We start from the raw sequence: 21,983 nt of genomic DNA on the forward strand, positions 1-21,983 counted from the left end.
ACCATATAAAGAGAGACGGTCCAGAAAAGGACCGGTGATTCTATATATGGAGGAAAGTAGTTCTCGTACTGTTTCACTGTGTGTATCAGTGCGCACAGTCCTCCTTAACTTCACCGTTAAGCAGCATTGGACCGTACATGATCAGTCATGCCGATGACAGCTTCGGTTAAATCTGTCACATTTTAATGAGACTGTTGTAAACCAGATGCGTCCATGTTGTAGAACTACATTTAAAGGCGGACGGAGACGTTCAGATGCTGTTCGTCATTTCCTTATGTGGAGCGGAGTGATTTGGGGGTGGGTTTCGCTCTTGACTGCAGAAAACAACTTCAAAACTAATTAATAATTTTAGGTCAAGCCGCGGTAAAATGTCTGAAAATGTCGCCTGTGTTTCAATATGATGCGTTGCGGTCGCTGAGGGGGACAAGTCATTGATTCCTGCAGTTTTCTGATGAGCAGTGGCTCTACTTGTTGAACGCGGTTAGCCGAGCGGCTAGCGGGGCGGTTAGCCGAGCTGCCCGGCCTGAGAGCCTCGAGCCCCGGTGAACGCTGCCTGCTCCCAGCGCCGCTACAAGGAGCTCTGAGGCTGCCAGACCCTGCGACCACCTACGGTTTACGGGGCCGTAATGGGCACCAGAACTGGATCAGGGAGTACGGGCAATGGCAGTACCACCGGGTCCGCACCGAACACAGCTTCCGAGACAGATGCAGGCCGACTGGAGGACCGGGAGTACCGCACTGAGTTGGTTTTCAGCGGCTCCGAGTTGGACTCTGACTCAGGGGACGAAGAGGACACAGGAGGGTCCGGCGGGGACAAGAGGGGCGTGAAGCGAGAGAGGAGCGACAGGGAGGACTGTCGTCCATCAGGACACTCTTCTGGTGGTCTGAACCGGGGGTACGGAGGAGTGAGCTCCCCGGGGTCCGGAGTCAAACCCGGGAAGAAGACCCGGGGCAGAGTCAAGATCAAAATGGAGTTCATCGACAACAAACTGAGACGGTACACCACTTTCAGCAAGAGGAAGACAGGCATCATGAAGAAGGTGAGTGTCAGGCAGACATGCAGGGGTCAAAGGTCACGAGAGGTGGCCCAAATCAGGGAGATCCAGGTCTTCAGTCCTGTCAGGATTACAGACCAGCAAAAAGACTACTGCTGCTCATGACACATGGCAGGTAAACGGCTCAGATAAACACCTGAGCTGAGATGCAGACAGGTGAACAGACACCATAACAGACGCAGACAGGTGAACAGACACCCTAACTGAGACACAGACAGGTGAACAGACGCCCGAGGTGAGATGCAGACAGGTGAACAGACGCCCGAGCTGAGATGCAGACAGGTGAACAGACGCCCGAGCTGAGATGCAGACAGGTGAACAGACGCCCGAGGTGAGATGCAGACAGGTGAACAGATGCCAGCGTTGAGATGCAGACAAGTGAACAGATGACTGGGATGCAGACAGGTAAATGGCTCTTTCAGTCTCCTCACTTGTTGTTTGTATGTCCTTCCCCCAGGCGTATGAGTTGTCTACGCTCACAGGTACGCAGGTGTTGCTGCTGGTCGCCAGTGAGACAGGTCACGTTTACACCTTTGCCACCAGGAAGCTGCAGCCAATGATCACCTCAGAGACAGGGAAAGCCCTGATCCAGACCTGCCTCAACTCTCCGGACTCCCCGCCTCGCTCCGATCCGTCTTCTGACCAGAGAATGAGTGCCACAGGCTTTGAAGAAACAGACCTCACCTACCAGGTGACGGAGACCGAGGGCAGCCCCGAGGGCCCAAAGGTAATGCTACATTCAGGAACTGAAGGATAACAGAACCATAGGCTTTCAGTTTTGGTAGAACTGTGGACACTGAGATGTCTCTGTCACTTCATCCAGATCCTTCCAAATTTTATCTTTCTCCTCCACATCACTTCGAACCTGTTGAACATAACCACTGACAACATTTAGCATCAGACCTTCTACTTCTACCTTCAGACACATCACCCTATCACACTCTTTTCACCTCTACTACATTCTTTGCCAACTTTTCCTTAGGGCTGGGTACCTTTTTAAAAAAAAATCGGTGTCTGTACCTTCACTTCGGTGTCTGTTCCTGGACGGTTCTTTTTTCGGTACCAATTTTGTAATTAATATTAATTCTAACAAGAATAAAATTACGTTACACATTACAGTACAAATTGTGGGTTTTATTTTTTAACTTTGATATTTTTCTATTCCAAGCAGTTTTCTTACATAAAAATAAACAAATAATTTTCAGGTCAAAAGACCAGTTGCAAACCAGTGACACGTCAGTGTCTAATGCTCACTGCTACACACTGAGGACCTTTTCACTTAGCAGTTTTTCTTCAGAAAAATCAACATGTCTGCTTTCTCTGGACACAAACAAGCCTGCTCCTGGCTGATGGTGTCTCCAGCAGTAGGAAGTGTTCTCTCTGAGGGTGTGGATGATGCTTGTTGCACACACAGATACCTGGTTGCCAGTTTTATAGCATTAGTGACCCTCGCATCCCACCAGCAGGTCATTGGATTCACTGAGGTTAGGGTTGATGCAGACTTCTGCACCTCTGTGTCTCTTCCTGAATTTTCTCTGTGGTTCTCTGGGGTTTAGTGCTCTTCTCATCTCCCTTTTTGACATTAGAACACAAAACATCAACAATAACATGGTTGTGTTATTATTGTTCAAAAAACATTATCTAGGCTGAGAGATAAAAGCTTAACTGGTCAACAATATCCTTCACAGCTTACTTACCTCCACCATGGAGCCTCCACTGTAGAAAAAGGCAGCAAACTTTTAACAAAAAAGTTTGTGACTGTCCTGTGGCCCCCACATCTCACTTTTCTTTTCTCTGTCCTCCTCACATCAGGGTCAGAGGCTCCTGTGAGGAGAACATAATCAAACGGTGAGCATTAGGTGAACTGTTTAAGCAGCTGACCTGATGGATAAGCACATTTTTACAACCAGGTTTTATCTGTTGCTGTCAATCTTTAGTTAGCTTTTGATTTTAGCTAGCTACATAACCAAAAAATAAAGCTCCACACTAATATCTTAAAGTTAGTGTTACATGGATCCTAGTTTAACTCACCGTGATGCACGTATTAAGTTGAAGTAACGTTAACAAACGTAAACTCACCAGCTGAAATCCCAGACACAGCTCCGTCCTCGGAGTTCTTTGATGAAGAGGAGTCCGGCTGTGGAGATAATGATTCAGGCCGTTCAACACTCACAGGCTGACTTTAACGCGGAGAGAGGAGGAGGGGAGGCTGCGGTCCTGCTCTCTCCTTGCAGACAAACACGGAGAAACTTTCTTCTTGTAAATTGAAACTCTTCGACAACACGCGCTGCACACGTGAACCCCGTCTGTGGACGTCACCAGCACCATAGACATACAGCTGTATGGCTTCTCTATACACCTCTGGGTGTAAACACGTATGTCTGTTTGCTATATGTCTGCGTTTTACCTGCCTGCGTGCTGAAACCACTTGTCGCGCTACAGCCAATACCGAAACTTGACAACGAAAAAAGTCATGTTTCAATCCATACACTGACCGACGCAGTTCAGTCAGTTCCATAAAAGAACCTCGGTTCAGTATACAGCCCTACTCCTCTTTCAGGATCACCCCTACTCCATTTCTCTTTCTATCCACACCATGGTAAAACTGTTTCGACCCTGTTCCAATGCTGTGAGCCTTGCTGCCCTTTCTCTTGGTTTCTTGGACACATAAAACATCTACCTTCCTTCTCTGCATCATGTCAGCCAGCTCTCTACCTTTGCCTGTCATTGTCCCCACATTTAGAGTGTCCACCCTCAGTCCTACATTCATGACTCTCCTCCTCTCCCTCTGTCTCCTGACATGTTTCCCTCCTCGTGGTCTTCGTCTAATAGTAGCACAATTTCTGCCTGTACCCTGTTTGTCAACAGCACTGGTGGTGGTGGTTGTTAACTCGGGCCTTGACAGATTCGGTATGGTGTCGCTTAGATGATCTTGCATGTTAGTTTTGGCAAAAGTGTTTACATCGGATGCCATTCCTGACACAACCCTCACCATTTACCCGTGCTTGGGACCGGCACAAAAGATGCACTGGCTGCTTAGGGTGAAATATGAAATATCAAAAATAATCCAAAAATGTCCAATTTTATCATGGACTCCAGAGAATTAAAGCAAGAGCTCTGGTATCAGAACAGTATCGGTATCGGCATATATCCATATTCAAGTATCTGGACCCTCCACCCACTGCGGCGCAGGCTGTGGAGGCAGTCTGGGAGTGTCTCAGGGAGGTGGAGGCAGTCTGGTAGTGGAGCAGGGGTAGAGGCGGTCTGGGCGCATTGCTGGGGGTGGTGATGGTTAGCGCCTGTCCTAGCCACAGTGCATTCACAGTGCTCAGTTCACTTGCGGTCGTTTTTTCGTTTACTACATGCCTGGATGTTTGTGCGAGGTGAAATCCATCCTGTGCTTTTCTTTTTTTTACTTGCATTACATACAAACGTTGTTATGGATTGGGGACATGTCCAGGCTGTCCCCATCTTTCACCCAGTGACTGGTGGACAAAGGTCCTGCTCCCCGTGATCTTGAACAGAGAGCAGGTAAAGAAAACCGATAGCTGACACCATGCCGAGGGTGGAAGGTAGCGCAGCCGGTGCTCCTCCAGGTGAGCTCAGGCGTGTTCTTCACGTCATGAGGACATCTGTCTTGTCTCTGCAGGACATGATCAAACCAACTTTCAGCCTGCCTGCTGTCACTCAGGCCTCCCTGCCCCTGCAGGTGCAGACCAGCGCCCCCTCCTGGCAGCCCCCCTCCTCCAACGGGACGGTGTTGAAGACGTCAGCAGGTGTCGTCCTCCCTGGAGGAATTACCTTGATGTCAGGTAGGTAAAATGGTAAATGGACTGTACTTGTATACTTTCTATCTATTCAAGATACTCAAAGCTCTTTACAACACAATCTGTGCCTCATTTACTTTCACACATACATTAATACAGCACTCTACTACAACTCTACAAAGATAATCTGAATCTGTAGAGACTAATCGGTGCTTTAGATCACATTCAAACACCGATGGGACACAGATCAGAGGCAATGAAGGGTTCAGTGTCTTGCCCAGAGACACTTCAGCATGTGACTGCTGGTGGAATTGAACCCTCAACTCTCCCATTGGAGGATGACTGCTCTAAACACTCAGCCACATCTGCCCTAGGTAGTTGCGTGTGGCGATCCAGCCTGCTCAGAACAGAGACCCTGACTCACTCAGATATTACTTGATGAATCTATAGGCGCTCGTCAGGTGTTCAGTTGTGTGAGAGGTAAAGACTCCCACACATACACACACATGTACATCCTTTTAGTCCAATGACACTAAAGCATTTACCTTAGGTCACCTGTCCATCACCTCTCCTTTGATTCACCTGAATCACCAGGTGAGCTACCTGAGCAGTTAATGTCTAACTGCACAACCTGCACTCAGAACCAGAGCCATATGGACTCAGCAGTTCAGGAACCATAGATGGGAGCACTCTGAGCAGTCAGTGGCACTGAACTGCAGAACCCAGAGCGAAATCCAAACCCGAGGACAGGAACTGTAGGTGGTGCCACAGAAACAGGAGGTGGACTCAAAGGGTGCTAAAGGTTAACCTGTGCGGAACTCCACCCTCCTTCACCTTCCAGGTGAATTGGTCAACTGAACCACCTGAACTCGGGTTAGAACTCGTGTCTTATTGGAACTACTTTAGTTGAAGTGTATTTTCCGTCGACCCCAGTGAGACATGGTCCATTACCCGTAAACCAGGGGACTGGGTCGTTACTAATCCAACACCTGCTTAGGTAGAACACATTGATGAAGCTGCTTCTCTTTCTGCTGCTGCTCATATCTCTGGCTCCGCCCCCTCAACAGGTGCCTCTCTGCCCCCCGGCACACACACCATCCCCCTCAGCCAGCTGCAGGGCCAACCTGTGACCGTCCAGAGCCATGCAGCCCCCGCCACCTTACTGCAAGCTTCACCTACACAACAAACCACCCTGCTCCGCCTCCCCGCCGCTGTGCCACTGTCAGGTCAGGACGAATCCAAGGCGTGCGTGCGTGAGTGTGTATGTGCTCACGCTTTTCCAGAAACCTCGTAATGTTTCTGCTGACTTTGTGTGTGATCATTAGGAACTGGAGTGTCTCAGCAGGTGCAAACCATCCAGGTTCAACCCAGCTCCCAGCAGGTTTCCACCAGTCAGAGCAGCTCTGATCTACAGAGCTCAGCCTCCTCCTCAGGTAAGATACTGCCCACACAGCTGGACAAAACACAAGTGCTGACAGAGCAGCTCTCTGCTTATCGTCTCATGTTGTGTTGTCACGCTCTCCCCACTCCTCTCACTGGCCTGCTTCTCTATAACAGGCGGCGGCTTCTCCACCTACTCAAGTGTCTGGCTCCGCCTACTCTGACAATTTTTTTTTCTTTTTGATCGACACTTGATAGTCTCATGACCGATTTCATTCACTCTAGCGGGAAAGACACAGCCTCTCAGAGACTCCATTTTAATTAATCTAAAGTACGGACTTTTGAATCGTGTTGATCGGCCGAGTAAAACCAGAGTTATGATCAATTATCTGAAAATAATTTTATTTGTTCTGAATTAGTTTTTTCTGAAAATCATAGTTGTATTTGAAGTGCTTGAGAGCGAGAGGCTGCAGCAAAGACGGACAGTCTCAAGAGACAAAACAAATAACCTCCCCCCTCCTTTCTGACGGAGGCTCCAAGTTTGTCAAGCGCCAAAAAATCTACAGGAAGAAGAAAAAATGCAGAAATTGAATGAAGTTCAGTGCAATAAAATCATATCGAGTGCGGGAGTGAGTCATAAGGTTTGAGAGATTTGTGATATTTAGCGTGTTTGGGTTTTATTGTTAGGGTATATTTAATGTGTTTAGTCAGTTTTATTGTGTTTGAGTCAAAACAATGAGACGATTTTTGAACGTGAGGATGAGCTGCAGACCCAGAGGAGGACGGAACTGCCGAGTCAGAACCTCAGACAGGAGAGAATCATGAAGGAGAAAAGTCTCGAGTCAGACAGAGAGGACTTTGTTGATGAAGAGGGTGATCATGATTTGTTTTAGAAGAGGAAGAGTGGACCGAGTCCCACTCGGAAGTCTGGCTCTGCAGAGGAGGTCCAGAACCACTCTGACTGGGCCGAGAGAACCAGGCATCAGTTCTGACCTCTGGAGAACAGAGGATGATGTGGATGTTGATCTAGAGGGCGAACTCAGTTTTCCCCTACTATTATACCAAACCATGGTTTTGGTATAATGGTTTCTTTTCCGGCTCAAGATCATGGTCTTGAGCCGGAAAAGGGTAGAGTGCCCTCTCTGGGTCAGGGAGGAGGTCCTACCCCAAGTGGAGGAGTTCAAGTATCTTGGGGTCTTGTTCACGAATGAGGGAAAAATGGAGCGTGAGATCGATAGGCGGATAGGTGCAGCGTCTGCAGTGAAGCGGGCGCTGTACAGGTCTGTCGTGGTGAAGAGAGAGCTGAGTCAAAAGGCGAAGCTCTCAATTTACCGATCGATCTACGTTCCCACCCTCATCTATGGTCACGAGCTTTGGGTTGTGACCGAAAGAATGAGATCTCGGATACAAGCGGCCGAAATGAGTTTTCTCCGCAGGGTGTCTGGGCTCTCCCTTAGAGACAGGGTGAGAAGCTCGATCATCCGGGAGGGACTCGGAGTAGAGCCGCTGCTTCTCCACGTCGAGAGGAGCCAGTTGAGGTGGCTTGGGCATCTGTTTAGGATGCCTTCTGGACGCCTCCCTGGTGAGGTGTTCCGGACACGTCCCACCGGAAGGAGGCCCAGGGGAAGACCCAGGACACGCTGGAGGGACTACGTTTCTCGGCTGGCCTGGGAACGCCTCAGGATTCCCCCGGAAGAGCTGGCCCAAGTGGCTGGGGAGAGGGAAGTCTGGGCCTCCCTACTTAGGCTGCTACCCCCGCGACCCGACCCCGGATAAGCGGAAGAAAATGGATGGATGGATGGATATTATACCAAACCGCGCACACTCCCCACCACTCACCTGTCGGCACTGACTTAACTCTAAGCTAACGGCTCGCAATACAGGTGCGTTAGCTAAAAAGTTAGACAGCTTCTTCCCTCATGCTTAACCCTCAAGCTGAACCCCCCACCCCCACCCGAAAACTGTTGGTACAAACAGCGCGCAGCTCAGATGTGTCTCTGTCTCCCCACACTGTAAAGCTGATGGTATAAGCAGCGCGCTGTGCGGCCCCGGGCGGGGCCCCCGGCCCCCCCCCCCCCCCCGACAACAAAAATCACGGACGAGATGAACACTCTGCCATGGCAGGTTATCTAGGGGAAACACTGGAATTAATGGAGAAAAACACACGTTCCGTTTTTAAATTACCGTAAAATAAATATTTTGTCAATAAAAATAAAAAAAACTAGTGTAGAATTTTTTTAAACAAAAACCCTTAGAGTTCAAATAAAATAAAAATAATTAGGGATGCACGATTGGATTTTTGGCCGATATGTTTAAACTTATTTGGCCGATACAGATATTTTATATACTTTGTCAGAACATAGTCTTCTTATTTAGGCTTATTTGCTACAAAAATTGTGCAACAGCTGTAAGAGCTGGTGACATATATTCAGTAACAGCTATATGATATACATAGCACTTTAACTTATATTAAATGAAAAGTGTTAAGTTATTTATTAGCATTAGTCACCTGCGATGCTGTCTCACTTGTGGAGGCTTGTTCCAGGTTCCTAGCTGCAGTGTGGGATCCTCTGCACTCCTGTGCATGAAGGACAGACTTTTTAAGTTCAAAGTTTTTGTCTATCCATTGTATCCGTAAGACTAATCATGCTAACGGGGCTATCACGGCGTCCAAATGTCTGTGGTAAAATTCACCCAAGTGCTATCGGCTATTAGCTTCTCAATGACGTCAGAAATGAGTCGGCTTGTAACTCGGGTAAGGCTACGTCAGGAAAATATCTCATACTGGGGACGATGTAGCGAGGCTCAACGTAGTCCATAAATCTTTGGAATCCGACATTCTCAATCGAAAAAAAAAATTCCACACCGCCGACGTTTTGACTTCTTCCTCTCCACCGTGATCAGATCAGGTAGGCGCGCGTGACGTCATCACGTTGTGCTGCTGCTGCAGGCATCCTTGTCACTGGGTTGTCATGCAAAAACAGTGTCTTTTATATCTGTGAGTTATTTTGATGGAACGGCCGATGTCCGATATTTAACTTTAACACTAATATCGGCTGATACTGATACCGTGCCGATAATATCGTGCATTCCTAAAAATAATTTAAATTAGATATTTTTATTTCAGGCTGAGACAGCTCTAAAAGACTGACTAGTTTTTGGTGTGAAAATATTTTGAAACTAATATCTAATATTTATGTACAAAATTATGATTTATCTTATATTTAATAAGTGCTGCTTAGAGACGGGTGTGTTCTAAAGCCCGACAATTACGGTAGTCTAGTTATAGAAAACAAAGTAAAGTTTTTGAGCTGCATTCATTCAGCTGGGACTGCTGCAAGATACAGAATAAAGATAAATTCATTGTGAAATAATTCTTTATTAGATTCTTGAAAATGTACGTTATCTGGCTCTATGAAAATGATTGACAGCTGCTGCTGATTATGACGTCATAACTCTTTTCACGTCTGTGGTGCTGGTCAGACATTTTCATCTGTGATTAGAGTTTGACTTGTCTTTGATCAGCTTCCTGTCTCCTCCTCTTCCTCAGTGGCAGGTCACATGATGTACCCCGGCGGTCACACAGTGATGTATGCTGCACCAACACCCTCACTGAATGATGGCAGCCTCACCGTTCTCAACACGTCACATGACCCCGGTACGACTCCAGTAGTCAGCGGTCCCGTCAAACTGGAACCAACCAAACTCAGTGTTTGTTTGTTTGTTTTAGCTGCCGTCCAGCAGGTCTTCCTCGCTTCTCTTCCTCCTGTCGCTGCTCAGATCCCGGTTTCTGCCGTCCAGCTGCACCAGGTATATGACTACATACTACACACAATAATACACAAATCTTTGCACGCCGCACAACTATACACACACACGACTACACACAAACACACACACAAACTGTAATTTATTTCATTTTATCTGTTGTGTGTGTTTGTTTGTTTAGATGGTCCTCAGCCAGCAGAGCAGCAACAACCTGACAGAGCTTCAGGTCGTTAATCTGGACGTCCACCAATCAAAAGAAGACTGAGGGTCACATGACACAGAGAAGGAAGCAGCTTCCTGTTTAGTTCTCTTTGTGGCGACATTGTTCAGGTGAGCTCACCTGTTGCTCCCTTTGTAGAAAAGCTACAACGGTCACATGACATCACAGAGTCACATGCCGCACCTGGTGAAGGATGGTTGAATCCAAGAAGATCAGGGAGTGACAGGAAGTGGAAATCTGCTTTTCAAAGTAAGAGTTCTAAGTCCAGCAGCAGCAGGTTTGTTTTTATATATCGGCGTCGAGTTGACTCAAGTTTGTGTTGTCAGGATGTAATCATGTGAGCGAGCCTGAAGGGGCATGAACTTTATTGACGCAGTTGCGTTACAGACAGCACACCTGTCCAGGTTCAGACTCTTTACAGACCTGTCCATCATCAGCCCCGAGAACCCATCTCAGCTGGTGTTCTGATCCCAACCAGGTTACAACTGCTGATGCTGCATTCAAGGACGCCATCTGGAAACTGAAGCTCATGATGGTATGCCATAGCTGGACTCCAAACTTGGGACTGGGTTCTGGGTCTTGGGCCCTGCCTGACCTGGATCAGGAGTTTCAGCTGCTTCCTGTTTGTCCTCATGTTTCTTAAACATTCAATGACCAATAAAACCTTTTTGACTAAACTTGTTTGTTTTAATCTTTTTTTTTTTCTTCTGGATTTCTAAACCAATTTGTCCAGAAGGGACTCTTAACTCTGAGTTTATCTGCAAACTCTGAGTTTTCACTTTTATAAAGCTTAAGAACATGCATAACTCAAAGTCATCATGGAGGCAAAAATAAGCTTGAATCGCCATGACAACCGCAGGGGCCACAGAGTACACTTGGAGGCTGAACAGAGGCGCACAGTGATGATGTCACAGTTCAGGTCAATTCATGTGGAATGTTTTTATATTGAATAACTGATTATGTGAAATATGTACAATAAAACTTTATCTATAGGACTTCACTGATTAGAACCATCCCATTGGGAGTGATGGTTTTATTGTTTTCCTGGACTTTTATGAGGCTTTCGCCTCCGTCCAGCATGCTTTTATTTTCCGCAGCTTGAAATCTTTTGGTTTTGGTACTCCCTTTCAGAATATCAAATGTTTTTATAAGAATGCAACCTCCTCGATCTCACTGCCACGAGGAACTTCTCAGTTCTGCATAGAACGCAGAATTAACCCAGACTGTCCTATGTGATGGAGAAAATCTCTTAACGTTTACCCATGAGAGCCACACGAGAGCAGAAGATTTTTAACCAGCATTTTACATGCAAGGACCCACTCAAAACAGATTACAGATACACAAAGCATGGAACATTTCACAGATAGAGCGTCAAATAGAGCCATCTGTAGACTTATCCAGCAGCAGAGTCCAGCGGGCGTTCCCTCATAGCCATCTGCACAGGCATGATCCATGGGCGTCAGCGAGTCGGCCTCCAGATGGAGATACGAGGTTGATTTGGTAGACAGCAGGTTCTCAGGGCAGAGTTCCCTCTGAATGATAATGTATCATAATGTTTGCAGTGATGCTGTCAATTTCTGTTAAAAACTCTTATTACTCCTTATAAAGTGTTAAATAGACTACTCATCAGCCAATTAGCAGATGGCACATGACGGATGTAAATGAGACTCAGAAATCCTTCCAAGTCATTAATATTTTTTCAAAACCCCCTGGTCTTCAATTAAATTGGCTTAAATGTGAACTGATGTGAATCCATCATGTGAATGAGGTTCAGAACCAACATCGAACAGACTTGTTTCTAAAAAGTGTGGAAAGTTGTTGAGGAATGTCAGTCTGGGGTTGTTGTTAAGGGCGTTAGTTTGTTGGTAGAGTCTTTCTAACTAAAATTAAATCAATACACTCGCTAGCTGTCCCAAAATAAGCTGTTAGAAAAATCAGTCCGACTAACTGTTTTTTTTTTACGGTAGAAACGGAAACACGGATATGATGAAATATTCTGATGATGACGACCAATTTCATGAATGGAACTCTCAAAATAAATTGTCTTTAAAAACTTCATGACTCGACGTCTTCCTGTCGTGTTAGTGTCAGGGACGAAGTGTTGTAGTGGAAGATTCTGTATGTCATAATTTCACTTACCAATTTGGAACAATCGTTCTATAAGAACAAGTTTTAGAAGGACTGGATGGAAAAAGGCATTTGGTCTGTGTTACCGTTAGTCGGACCTGGTCGTAATGGCTGTCAGTCTAATTTTAAAACAAACCAATAAGATTTAAATTCCTGAATTTGTTTGATTGGGCTGCTCTGGCTCATTCATCCATGGTTTAGCACAATTATTGATTGGAAATTACTATTTTAAGAACTACAACCTTTCCAATAAGATTATAGGCACACATTTGACAAAAGTCTATCCTCTACCATTTAAAAAGTACATTTGTCAGATTTACCCCACAATCAGTTCATGAGTTACAAATACATCAAAGGTCCAATAGAACCAAAGAAGTCCACTTTAAAATATTAAATGAAAACTCTCCCTCCAGTCTCTTTACTCAACAACGGTTTGCTATTGAAACCAATAACTGTTTAATTAACTTGAGCATTTTCTTTCTCACTGCATGTTTGTTGAAGCATTGTGTTCTGATATCTTTGTTTTTTTTTACAAAGTTCCCGCTCTCAAAATGCTCTCTAGCAAAGACATAATTTAAGATAAGATATAACTTTATAGATCCTGCAGGAAATAGTTGAATTGTTATCTGACTTTTTATGAACAGTGACAACGATGATTTTCTCATAAATACCAGTACTATTAATCATCCTGGTAAAATTGTTCATCCACAAAGCAAATACTTTAAAGTCAAGCCAAAATGATGTGTTTTTGACAAAGACTTTGTTTTATATTGTAAAGCTCTTAAATGTATGGATTGTGGTCTGTTTCCTGGTATTTAGCCCCATCTTGTGTTTTGTTTATATCTTGTGTTCTCCTTATCCTCAGATTCTGTTATCTATAGGGTTTGTGTTTTTCTAGTGTATGCCTCTATCTGGTGTTGTGTCTCTGTTCCTGCACTCCCTGGGTTTCCCGTCCTTTTCCCTAATTTGTTTCAGCTGTGTGTCCTCACAGGTGTTTTGTCTCGTTAGTCGCTGTATATAGTCTGTGTCTCTGTGTTAGTCCTATGTCCTGGTGATGAATGCTGTCCACTGGTGATGTACTGGCTGTGCCTTGTAATTCATGTAAGTCTTGTTGCCAGCCTTTTGTTTTTTTGTAAATAAATTCTTTATTTAATATAATCTCCTGAGTCCTGGACTGCCTGCCTGCACCATTGGGTTTATATTCACCCCCCACCATTTACAACATTAAATTGATGCATAATAAGTACACCCACTGGCTCAGTTGGAATACCCTGCCCTTTGTTTTGGTTTCCCTCTTTTTCTTTCTTCAGTATCTTATTTACATTCTTAATTTTTTTTTTGGTTGCACCCATACCTTTTATTTTAATTGCAATGCTTTTTGTGCCTTTTTGTATATAAATTGAACCTTTTTTGTACATTTGCATGGTCTTTAATCAATAAAGTGTGTGTGAGAGAGAGAGAGAGAGACTGTTTTTGTTTTGTCCTGGATGAACAAGTTGCTACTCAACCACATTGTGGGAAATGGCTACACAGACCAGTTCTTCCTCCAAAAATAATCTATAAACTCGGGAAAATGTTGGAAATTGTGAATTACCTTACATTACATTCCCCCAGACAGCTCAAAGCCAAAAAAATCACTGTAATGATATGTGATTGCTGCTGATTATGCTGCTGCATGATCTCATGCTGCTGTATTCATTCATATCTATCTGCTCACCACAGACTCTTATATGGGCTGCTGTTGATACACCATATTGTTTTACATTATTAGTGCTTAGTGTATCTTGGATCTTTAGCGTACTGGTTGGCGTTTATTTAGCGTATATCTTAGATCATTATTTACTTTTTTTTTTAAACTTTATATTTTGCTATTTTTGGGTGTAACTGGGACCCCGTGTACATAATTTCGTTCCACCTCACGTACCACATATGATAATGACAATAAAATAGTCTTGGACTTGGATAGATGTTTGTTTTGGAATTTGCAAATTAATATATCCGAATTTTTTTGTATTTGTTTTGCATTTTATTATTATTTTTTTAAATTTCAAAATAAAAGCATTATTTTTACAAAATCTTGAAGAAAAAAAATTTGAACGTAAAAAAAAAAAAAAGTTCAATTTCCGGAAAGAAGCGTGTCGCCTTTTGTATACGTCACTAAGGCGACACGTGTTAGCATATCCCAGCAGCGTCTCGTTGTTACGTTTTTACCAGATTACCGAGATTCAGCCTAAAAGTAAACCTCTACAAGATGGCTACAGCCGTGACACAGGTCAGGAAGAGGATGCTGAAGGACGAGGACATGACCAAGGTGGAGTTTGAGACCAGTGAAGAGGTCGACGTCACACCGACCTTCGACACGATGGGACTGCGAGAGGACCTGCTTCGCGGGATCTACGCTTACGGTAGGCCGGGGATGAGCGCGGCCTCCGGGGCAGAGCGCAGGAGGCTAAAGCTAACCGCCGCTCAGAACAGAAATGTACTCGAGGGGTTCGGTTTAAAGTTCAGTGTCAGTAGTTCCTCGATTATTTTCAGGCGGTATCTCCCGCTTGGTTCGGTTGGACTACACCTGGTTCTCGGTGTGTTTGAGCATTTGCTCCGGGAAGAGCCGTGGTTGTTATGGATCGGATCCGCTTCCGGCCCCACATCTTACATTAATAAGAATGGCGGTATACGATATATCTATATTTTCTTTCCATCAAGGAATAACAAAAATATATTTCTGAGTGAAAACGTTGGTCCAATTGTCACACAGACACATTTATTAACAAATAACTACAAAATAAATGCCTAAAAAATAAACTATTTTCATATATTAAGTAATAATCCTCTTCATATAAAGTAAAAGTTATTTTCCAGCATAACTAAACAAAAAGAGGTAAGTATAGGAGTTTTGGATGGACTATTGAAAAATTATAAAAAATATATTAAATTGTACCAAATGAATGTAAGCCCTACAGTGGCGTATACAGTTGTGCCTCCTTGGGTTCTGGGGGAAACAATTATTGATACTTATCTGTTAAAAGGAAAACACTCAATGAGCTTGATGTTGAAACTCATTTACAATCTAAATACTCTGAATATCAAAAAAATTATACTGATGCTTCAAAAATTGGACATAGGTTAGGAGTTGCTTTTATCGAACCTGAAATAGGTTACATGTCTAATCAAAGGATCAGTGATAAATTATCTGTATTTACTGGTGAATTAATAGCTATCTTATTAGCATTAAGGTGTAAGGTGTACTTAATGCTTATTAGCATTAAGTATTAAGTCTCAGTCTATTAATTGCTACAGACTCCAGTAGTGCAATCTGCAGTATAAAGTTTGCTCATTCTCAATCAAGGCATGATGTTATATTAGAAATTTTACAAACACTATATAGAATTAATGGTTTAGGAGTTTTGGTAAGATTAATTTGGGTCCCGGCTCATATAGAGGTTTTAGGTAATAAACTTGCAGATAAATTTGCTAAAGAAGCCACTAAAAAGATAGAAATTTCCTTATCAGTCTCTTACAGCAAATCAGAAATAAAATCTATTGTAAAGGAAGAAATGAATAAGAAATGGCAGGAGGAATGGGACAAGGAGCAGAAAGGGAGACATTTTTATTCTATTGAAAAAAGTGTGGGTAGGATGAGGGAAACATCGAGGAGGAGGGAAGAGGATATTTTATCAAGACTTAGATTTGGTCATACATATTTAAATTCACATCTAAAAAGAATAGGAAAACATCCTACAGGAGTTTGTGAACGTGGCCAATCACAAGAGACAGTAGAACATGTACTTATAGATTGTGTAAAATATCATAGTTATTCTTCAAAATCGATTTCATGAGCAAAAAGTACAATTTAGTTGAGTTGTTTCGCTTGAATTCAAATCACATTTTAAATCGGGCCTTTTTTTCATTTTCTTGTAAAATCAGAACTTTTCAGGAGATATAGGTTAGGGTTTAATTCTGGTTCACACTCCAATTCAGAAGGTGGCGGTAATGCACACTAAAAAGCTGTTTGCCAACCGCCAAGAAAATCAAAGAAGAAGAAGAACTTGACAAAAACACAGCTGTGCACTTAAAATTAAAACAGAAAAGGCAGAGAAAATATAACGAATGACTGACTTGCTCTTTTAAGTCTGATTCTAATGAAGTAGAGTTCAGCAAGGAGCTCACTTCTGTGTGCTCCCGTACAAGCAACTCTGTGCGAATGACAAAACGTAAACAGATCAGATGAAATGAACAAAATGTCATCCTTTAGTCGGTGCATCTCTTGTGTAAATCTCAAATAAAGGAGGGAAGGAGGCTGGGAAGTCTTCACAGTCGGGGCTGCAGCTCGCAGTTTCACACGCTTCATACTCCACTTTATGGCGCTGTTTTAAATGGTGAAAAAGATTCGTAGTGCTCGAACCTTTAGTCCGGACTTGTTTTCGACGTTTTCTGCATAAAACATTTTTAAACTGCTGTGGTTCCCACACTTTAGGAACCACTGACCTACAGTAAACAGAGGACACTGATCTTTGAGCGTTTTAGTAATAAATGTTGAAACAACAGGAGTGGAGAAAATGGAACAAAGCTGGTGTGGAATCAGCTCTAGATGGGGGAACAGAACAGCACCATTATGGCACATGGGCCTAGACTCTGGGAGGTATCGGAATACATTCCTACAGGATGCCTTTTTAACGAAGCTTTCTTTCTTTTACTTGTCCTGAAGTGCTTGTCTGACCCGGGCTGTCCTGACCCGCTTCAATCTCTCTGTTTCAGGGTTCGAGAAGCCATCAGCCATTCAGCAGAGAGCCATCAAACAGATCATCAAAGGTCGGGACGTCATCGCTCAGTAAGCAGCACCGCAGCTAATCATTGCCCTCTGATCAGCTCTCTGAATGTGTCTCTGACCTCTAGTGGTTGTGACTAACATATGACCTTTGACCCCTACAGGTCTCAGTCTGGAACAGGAAAGACGGCCACCTTCTGTATCTCTGTTCTGCAGTGTCTCGACATCCAGGTCAGTGTTCAGTTGCTTCTCAATCGGACAGGTCCAGTCTTGCTTCAGGCCCGGTTCAACAGAACTTGCTCAGGCTTGATGAAACTGTACTTGCAGCACATCGCGATGACCATGTTGGAAACTGGTGTCAGAATAAAACTAGCGTAAGATCCAGTTGACGAACGCACAATGTTCACGTCAAATGTGATCATCTTGATCTGTTCTTTGGTTTGGTTCAACAGGCTGTTGTTGTTTTTGTTGTTGTTAGGACAACAGACTAATGTTCTCTTGTTGTTGTTGGGACAAGATACCGATATTCAGTTTGTTGTTGTTGTGACAAGACTAATGTTCTGTTGTTGTTTTGGTGGTTGTTGTTGTTACAAAAGACTGATTCTGTTGTTGTCGTTTGGACAAGGGACTGATGTCCTGTTTTTGTTGTTGCAGGTGAGGGAGACACAAGCTCTCATCCTTGCTCCAACCAGAGAGTTGGCTGGACAGATTCAGAAGGTAGGTCCACCCCCAGTATCACTCAGCCAATGGTGTGTGAGCGTTGCTGTTTCTGATTGGTGGTTTGTCTCCTGCACAGGTCCTGCTGGCTTTAGGAGACTACATGAACGTTCAGTGTCACGCCTGCATCGGAGGCACCAACGTGGGCGAGGACATCCGCAAGTTGGACTACGGGCAACACGTGGTGGCAGGCACACCTGGACGAGTGTTTGGTGAGTCACCTCCAGATCCCCAATCAGAAACGCTCACTCTGTTGCAAACACACCTCACCAAGTTTAATGGGGTGGAGCCAAACTCACCTGATGACAAGTTTTCAGAAAAGTGACTGAAGTGTCATCGTTGTTGCTGTATGGAGTCACAAGACCTGAGGTGCCCTGACACGGTGTCTGCAGGTGTGCAGTTTCTGCCAGATTGGTTGGGTCAGGTGTACATGAGCCTTGGAGGCAACGAGTTGGGTGAACTGGTTAATTCAACCAGAAACCGCTTTGACTCCACCCACTCTCACCCAGCTGATGTTGCTGATGTCAGAGTGGAGGTGAATCACGTGACCTGTTGTTTCCTGCAGACATGATACGCCGCAGAAGTCTCCGAACCAGAGCCATCAAGATGTTGGTCCTGGACGAAGCTGACGAGATGCTCAATAAAGGTGAGGCTGATTGGGTGCAGGTGACTCACCTGGTTTCAGGTGACTTCCTGTGTTGGAGCATGGATGGATCTGACAAAAGGGAATGATCCAACAAACCTTGATCCTGCTGTCAGTCATGTGACTCTTGGGTGTTTCCTCTCCATTATGTTCATCCTCTCAGGTTTCAAGGAGCAAATTTACGATGTGTACCGGTACCTGCCTCCAGCCACCCAGGTGGTTCTGATCAGTGCCACACTGCCGCACGAGATTCTGGAGATGACCAACAAGTTCATGACTGACCCAATCCGCATCCTGGTCAAACGGTGAATTCACAAACACGACAAGTTGAAGAGTCTGACTGAAAGAAACATTCATTTATCCTTCAGAACCATCCAGACCCAGTTTAGAAAGTTCAAGAGGAAATGAAAGCCTACAGAGAATCAATTCGAAGCAGTGAGACAATCTTTAGCATGAACTTGTAACAAATCTCTCTTTGTGTCTGTCCCTCTGTCTCGCTGTCTTCATGTCTCAGTGATGAGTTAACTCTGGAGGGCATCAAACAGTTCTTCGTTGCTGTTGAGAGGGAGGAATGGAAGTTTGACACTCTGTGTGATCTGTACGACACTCTGACCATCACACAGGCTGTCATCTTCTGCAACACTAAGAGAAAGGTCAGACATGTACACACTTTTTATTATTATTTTTTTTTTATCTTGGGTATTTTATTAATTATGTCTTGTATGTTGTATGTTTGTAAAAGCTTGATTTAATTGCAACGTTTTAAGTGTGGACCCCAGGAAGAATAGTCTCTATTACGATAAAAACTAATGGGGATCCTTAAATAAACAATTAACACTCTCACAAACACACAGGATGTAAACATTTCAAAATGAACCCAATGACGATCCAGTCTGAGTTCACCCGCGGCCCTACTTGGCCTGCAGGCCGCCAGTTGAGTGGCCCCAGCACAGGCCAAATTACCGGTAACCTGAAAGGAAAATAAAAAGCTGATTAAGGGAAGTCATTCCTACTGTTTTTCCTCCACTTCCACTTCCTTATCGTGTTGACGGACAGCGCCACAAAAAATGAGCTAATGTACAGAGACCTTAGAGATGATGGCAGCATGGCTATACCCGGACTGATGAGCAACGCCGAGATAAGCTAAAGAAATTCAAGTCAGATTATAGGACGATTAAGGACCAGAACAGGCAGAGTGGCAAGAACAATGAACTGTTATGATCCCGCCCACTTTGTGTTGATGATCCCGCCCACAGAGCGGGGAAACGAGTCACAGTGGAGAAGAACTGATGAGATGAGAGCCGAGCGGAACTGCTCCTCGATGGCAGAGGCTTTGGATTAGACCAACCCGGCTGTAGTCTGGAATAAGCACAACTTGCACCATAAACAGACCACCCAGCACCAGACTCACCTCGCCACCGGATGAAGAGCATCTCAGCGTGACCTCAGCAGAAGTAAGGAGTACCTTCAGGAGGATTAATCCGCACAAAGCAACTGGCCCAGACAACATCCCCGGAAAAGTGTTGAAGGAATGTGCTGATCAGCTCTGTGAGGTGCTGGCAGACATCTTTAACACCTCACTTACCCTGGAGACAGTTCCCACCTGCCTGAAGACTGCCACCATCATCCCAGTCCCAAAAAGCTCTACAGTGACTGGTCTGAATGACTATCGGCCAGTAGCCCTCACCCCGATAGTCGCTAAATGCTTCGAAAAACTGGTCATGACTCACATCAAAACAACCATCAACATCAACGAGGACCCTCATCAGTACGCATACCGTGAGAACCGATCAACAGAGGATGCAATCTCCTCTGTGGTCCACACTGCGCTCAACCACCTGGAGCAGAAAAACTCTTACGTCCGTATGCTCTTTGTGGACTTCACATCTGCCTTCAACTCCATGATCCCCCAAACCCTGATGGACAAACTATCCACACTAGGACTAAGCCCCTCCATCTGCAACTGGGTACTAGACTTTTTAACAAACAGACCACAGTTAGTGAGGATCCACAACCTCTCCTCCTCCACCATAACCCTCAGCACTGGCTCTCCTCAGGGATGTGTGTTGAGCCCCCTTCTGTTTACTCTGCTCACATATGATTGTGCAGCTACCCATCCAGGCTGTCACATTGTAAAGTTTGCAGATGATACAGCGGTGGTGGGATGCATCACAAACAATGATGAGTCCAGCTACAGGCAAGAGGTGGAACACCTGGAGAGCTGGTGCAGAGAGAATAACCTTCACATCAATGTGAAGAAGACAAAGGAGATGATTGTGGACTTCAGAAGGAACAAAAACACCTACACCCCCCTGAACATAGGAGGATCTGCGGTGGAAGTGGTCTCCAGCTACAAGTACTTGGGTGTACACATGAATGACAACCTCAGCTGGAGCAACAACACCACCAGCCTGATCAAGAAAGCTCATCAGAGACTCTACTTCCTCAGACGGCTGAGGCGAGCTGGTCTGGGAAGCTCAGTCCTCACCTCCTTCTACAGGTGTGCAGTGGAGAGCATCCTGTGCTCCAGCATCAACGTGTGGCATGGAGGCTGCACAGCTGCAGAAAGAAAAGCTTTGCAGAGAGTGGTGAAGGCTGCACAGAAATCTGTTGGAATCAGTCTCCCCACCATCACAGACATCTACACCTCCAGATGCAGGAAGAGGGCCACCTGCATCATGAAGGACCCCACTCACCCAGCACACACACTTTTTGCCCCACTCCCCTCAGGAAGGAGGTTAAGGAGCATTAAGTGTAGAACCACTAGACTGAGGAACAGCTTCTACCCTGAGGCTGTTAGACTCATGAATCTCTAACTAGAATAATCACTGTGAAAAAACATATCATGTTGCTGCTGATCTGTTTCATGTTGCTGCTGATCTGTTTCAATGTTGATGTGTTCATGCGTGCACATCTGCTCACAGACTCATGTTCATGTTTGTGCTGATGTTCAATGTTTTATGTTATGAGTGCTTAGTGTATATTTAGTTGATGTTTTTCTTAGTTCATATCTTAGATGTTATTACTGTTTTTCTTAGACATTTTATTGTTGGATGTAACTGGGACCCTGTGTACATAATTTCGCTCCACCACATGTACCACATGAGGTGCGAATGACAATAAAGAAACTCTGACTCTGACTCTGAAACCCACCCACTGACCTGGCAGGAGAGACTCCAGAGACCTGCACCAGGACTGAACTGACACTGATCTGAAACCAGTTACATGGGACAGGGTTATGAGTATAGTTGCAGCAGCAACGCCTTGTGGGAAACATATTTTGAGTGTCTTTGTTGTTTCAGGTGGACTGGCTGACTGAGAAGATGAGAGAGGCAAACTTCACAGTGTCCTCCATGCATGGAGACATGCCACAGAAAGAACGAGAATCCATCATGAAGGAGTTCAGATCTGGAGCCAGGTACCTCGTGAACTTGTCTGTCCCGGTTGACACAGGGACAGAAAGACGCAAATAAAAAGACACACAGGAGGAGACAGGGACATGCACACAGGAGGAGACAGGGACATGCACACAGGAGGAGAC

The 21,983-nt window shown here is 44.8% G+C and overlaps 2 protein-coding genes across 2 annotated transcripts in view; both read left to right on the plus strand.

Moving 5' to 3' along the window:
- The first annotated feature begins 479 nt into the window (after positions 1-479).
- Positions 480-10,775, plus strand: LOC119422754 (serum response factor). Its single transcript, XM_037690148.1, has 8 exons — positions 480-1,040; positions 1,513-1,782; positions 4,705-4,867; positions 5,890-6,048; positions 6,148-6,255; positions 9,753-9,860; positions 9,933-10,012; positions 10,152-10,775. Exons 1-8 carry the CDS (start codon positions 627-629, stop codon positions 10,233-10,235), a joined length of 1,386 nt encoding a protein of 461 aa, XP_037546076.1. The 5' UTR covers positions 480-626; the 3' UTR covers positions 10,236-10,775.
- A 3,681-nt stretch (positions 10,776-14,456) lies between these two features.
- Positions 14,457-21,983, plus strand: part of eif4a3 (eukaryotic translation initiation factor 4A3) — an 8,722-nt gene continuing 1,195 nt past the window's right edge. Inside the window, exons 1-9 of the mRNA XM_037690149.1 lie at positions 14,457-14,722; positions 17,073-17,145; positions 17,247-17,313; positions 17,737-17,799; positions 17,879-18,011; positions 18,365-18,445; positions 18,606-18,747; positions 18,957-19,095; positions 21,745-21,860. Coding sequence (XP_037546077.1) covers positions 14,569-14,722; positions 17,073-17,145; positions 17,247-17,313; positions 17,737-17,799; positions 17,879-18,011; positions 18,365-18,445; positions 18,606-18,747; positions 18,957-19,095; positions 21,745-21,860 — 968 coding nt within the window. The 5' untranslated portion in view covers positions 14,457-14,568. The remainder of the gene's footprint in view (positions 14,723-17,072; positions 17,146-17,246; positions 17,314-17,736; positions 17,800-17,878; positions 18,012-18,364; positions 18,446-18,605; positions 18,748-18,956; positions 19,096-21,744; positions 21,861-21,983) is intronic.

This window comes from Nematolebias whitei, chromosome 16, assembly GCF_014905685.2.
Source record: "Nematolebias whitei isolate Nwh7 chromosome 16, NemWhi1, whole genome shotgun sequence".
Taxonomy (NCBI): Eukaryota; Metazoa; Chordata; class Actinopteri; order Cyprinodontiformes; family Rivulidae; genus Nematolebias; species Nematolebias whitei.

Coding starts and splice junctions, on each gene's coding strand:
- LOC119422754 (XM_037690148.1), top strand. CDS start 627: ATGGGCACCAGAACTGGATCAGGGAGTACGGGCAATGGCAGTACCACC. Junction 1,783..4,704: donor GCAGCCCCGAGGGCCCAAAG/GTAATGCTACAT, acceptor TTGTCTCTGCAG/GACATGATCAAACCAACTTT. Junction 6,256..9,752: donor GAGCTCAGCCTCCTCCTCAG/GTAAGATACTGC, acceptor CCTCTTCCTCAG/TGGCAGGTCACATGATGTAC.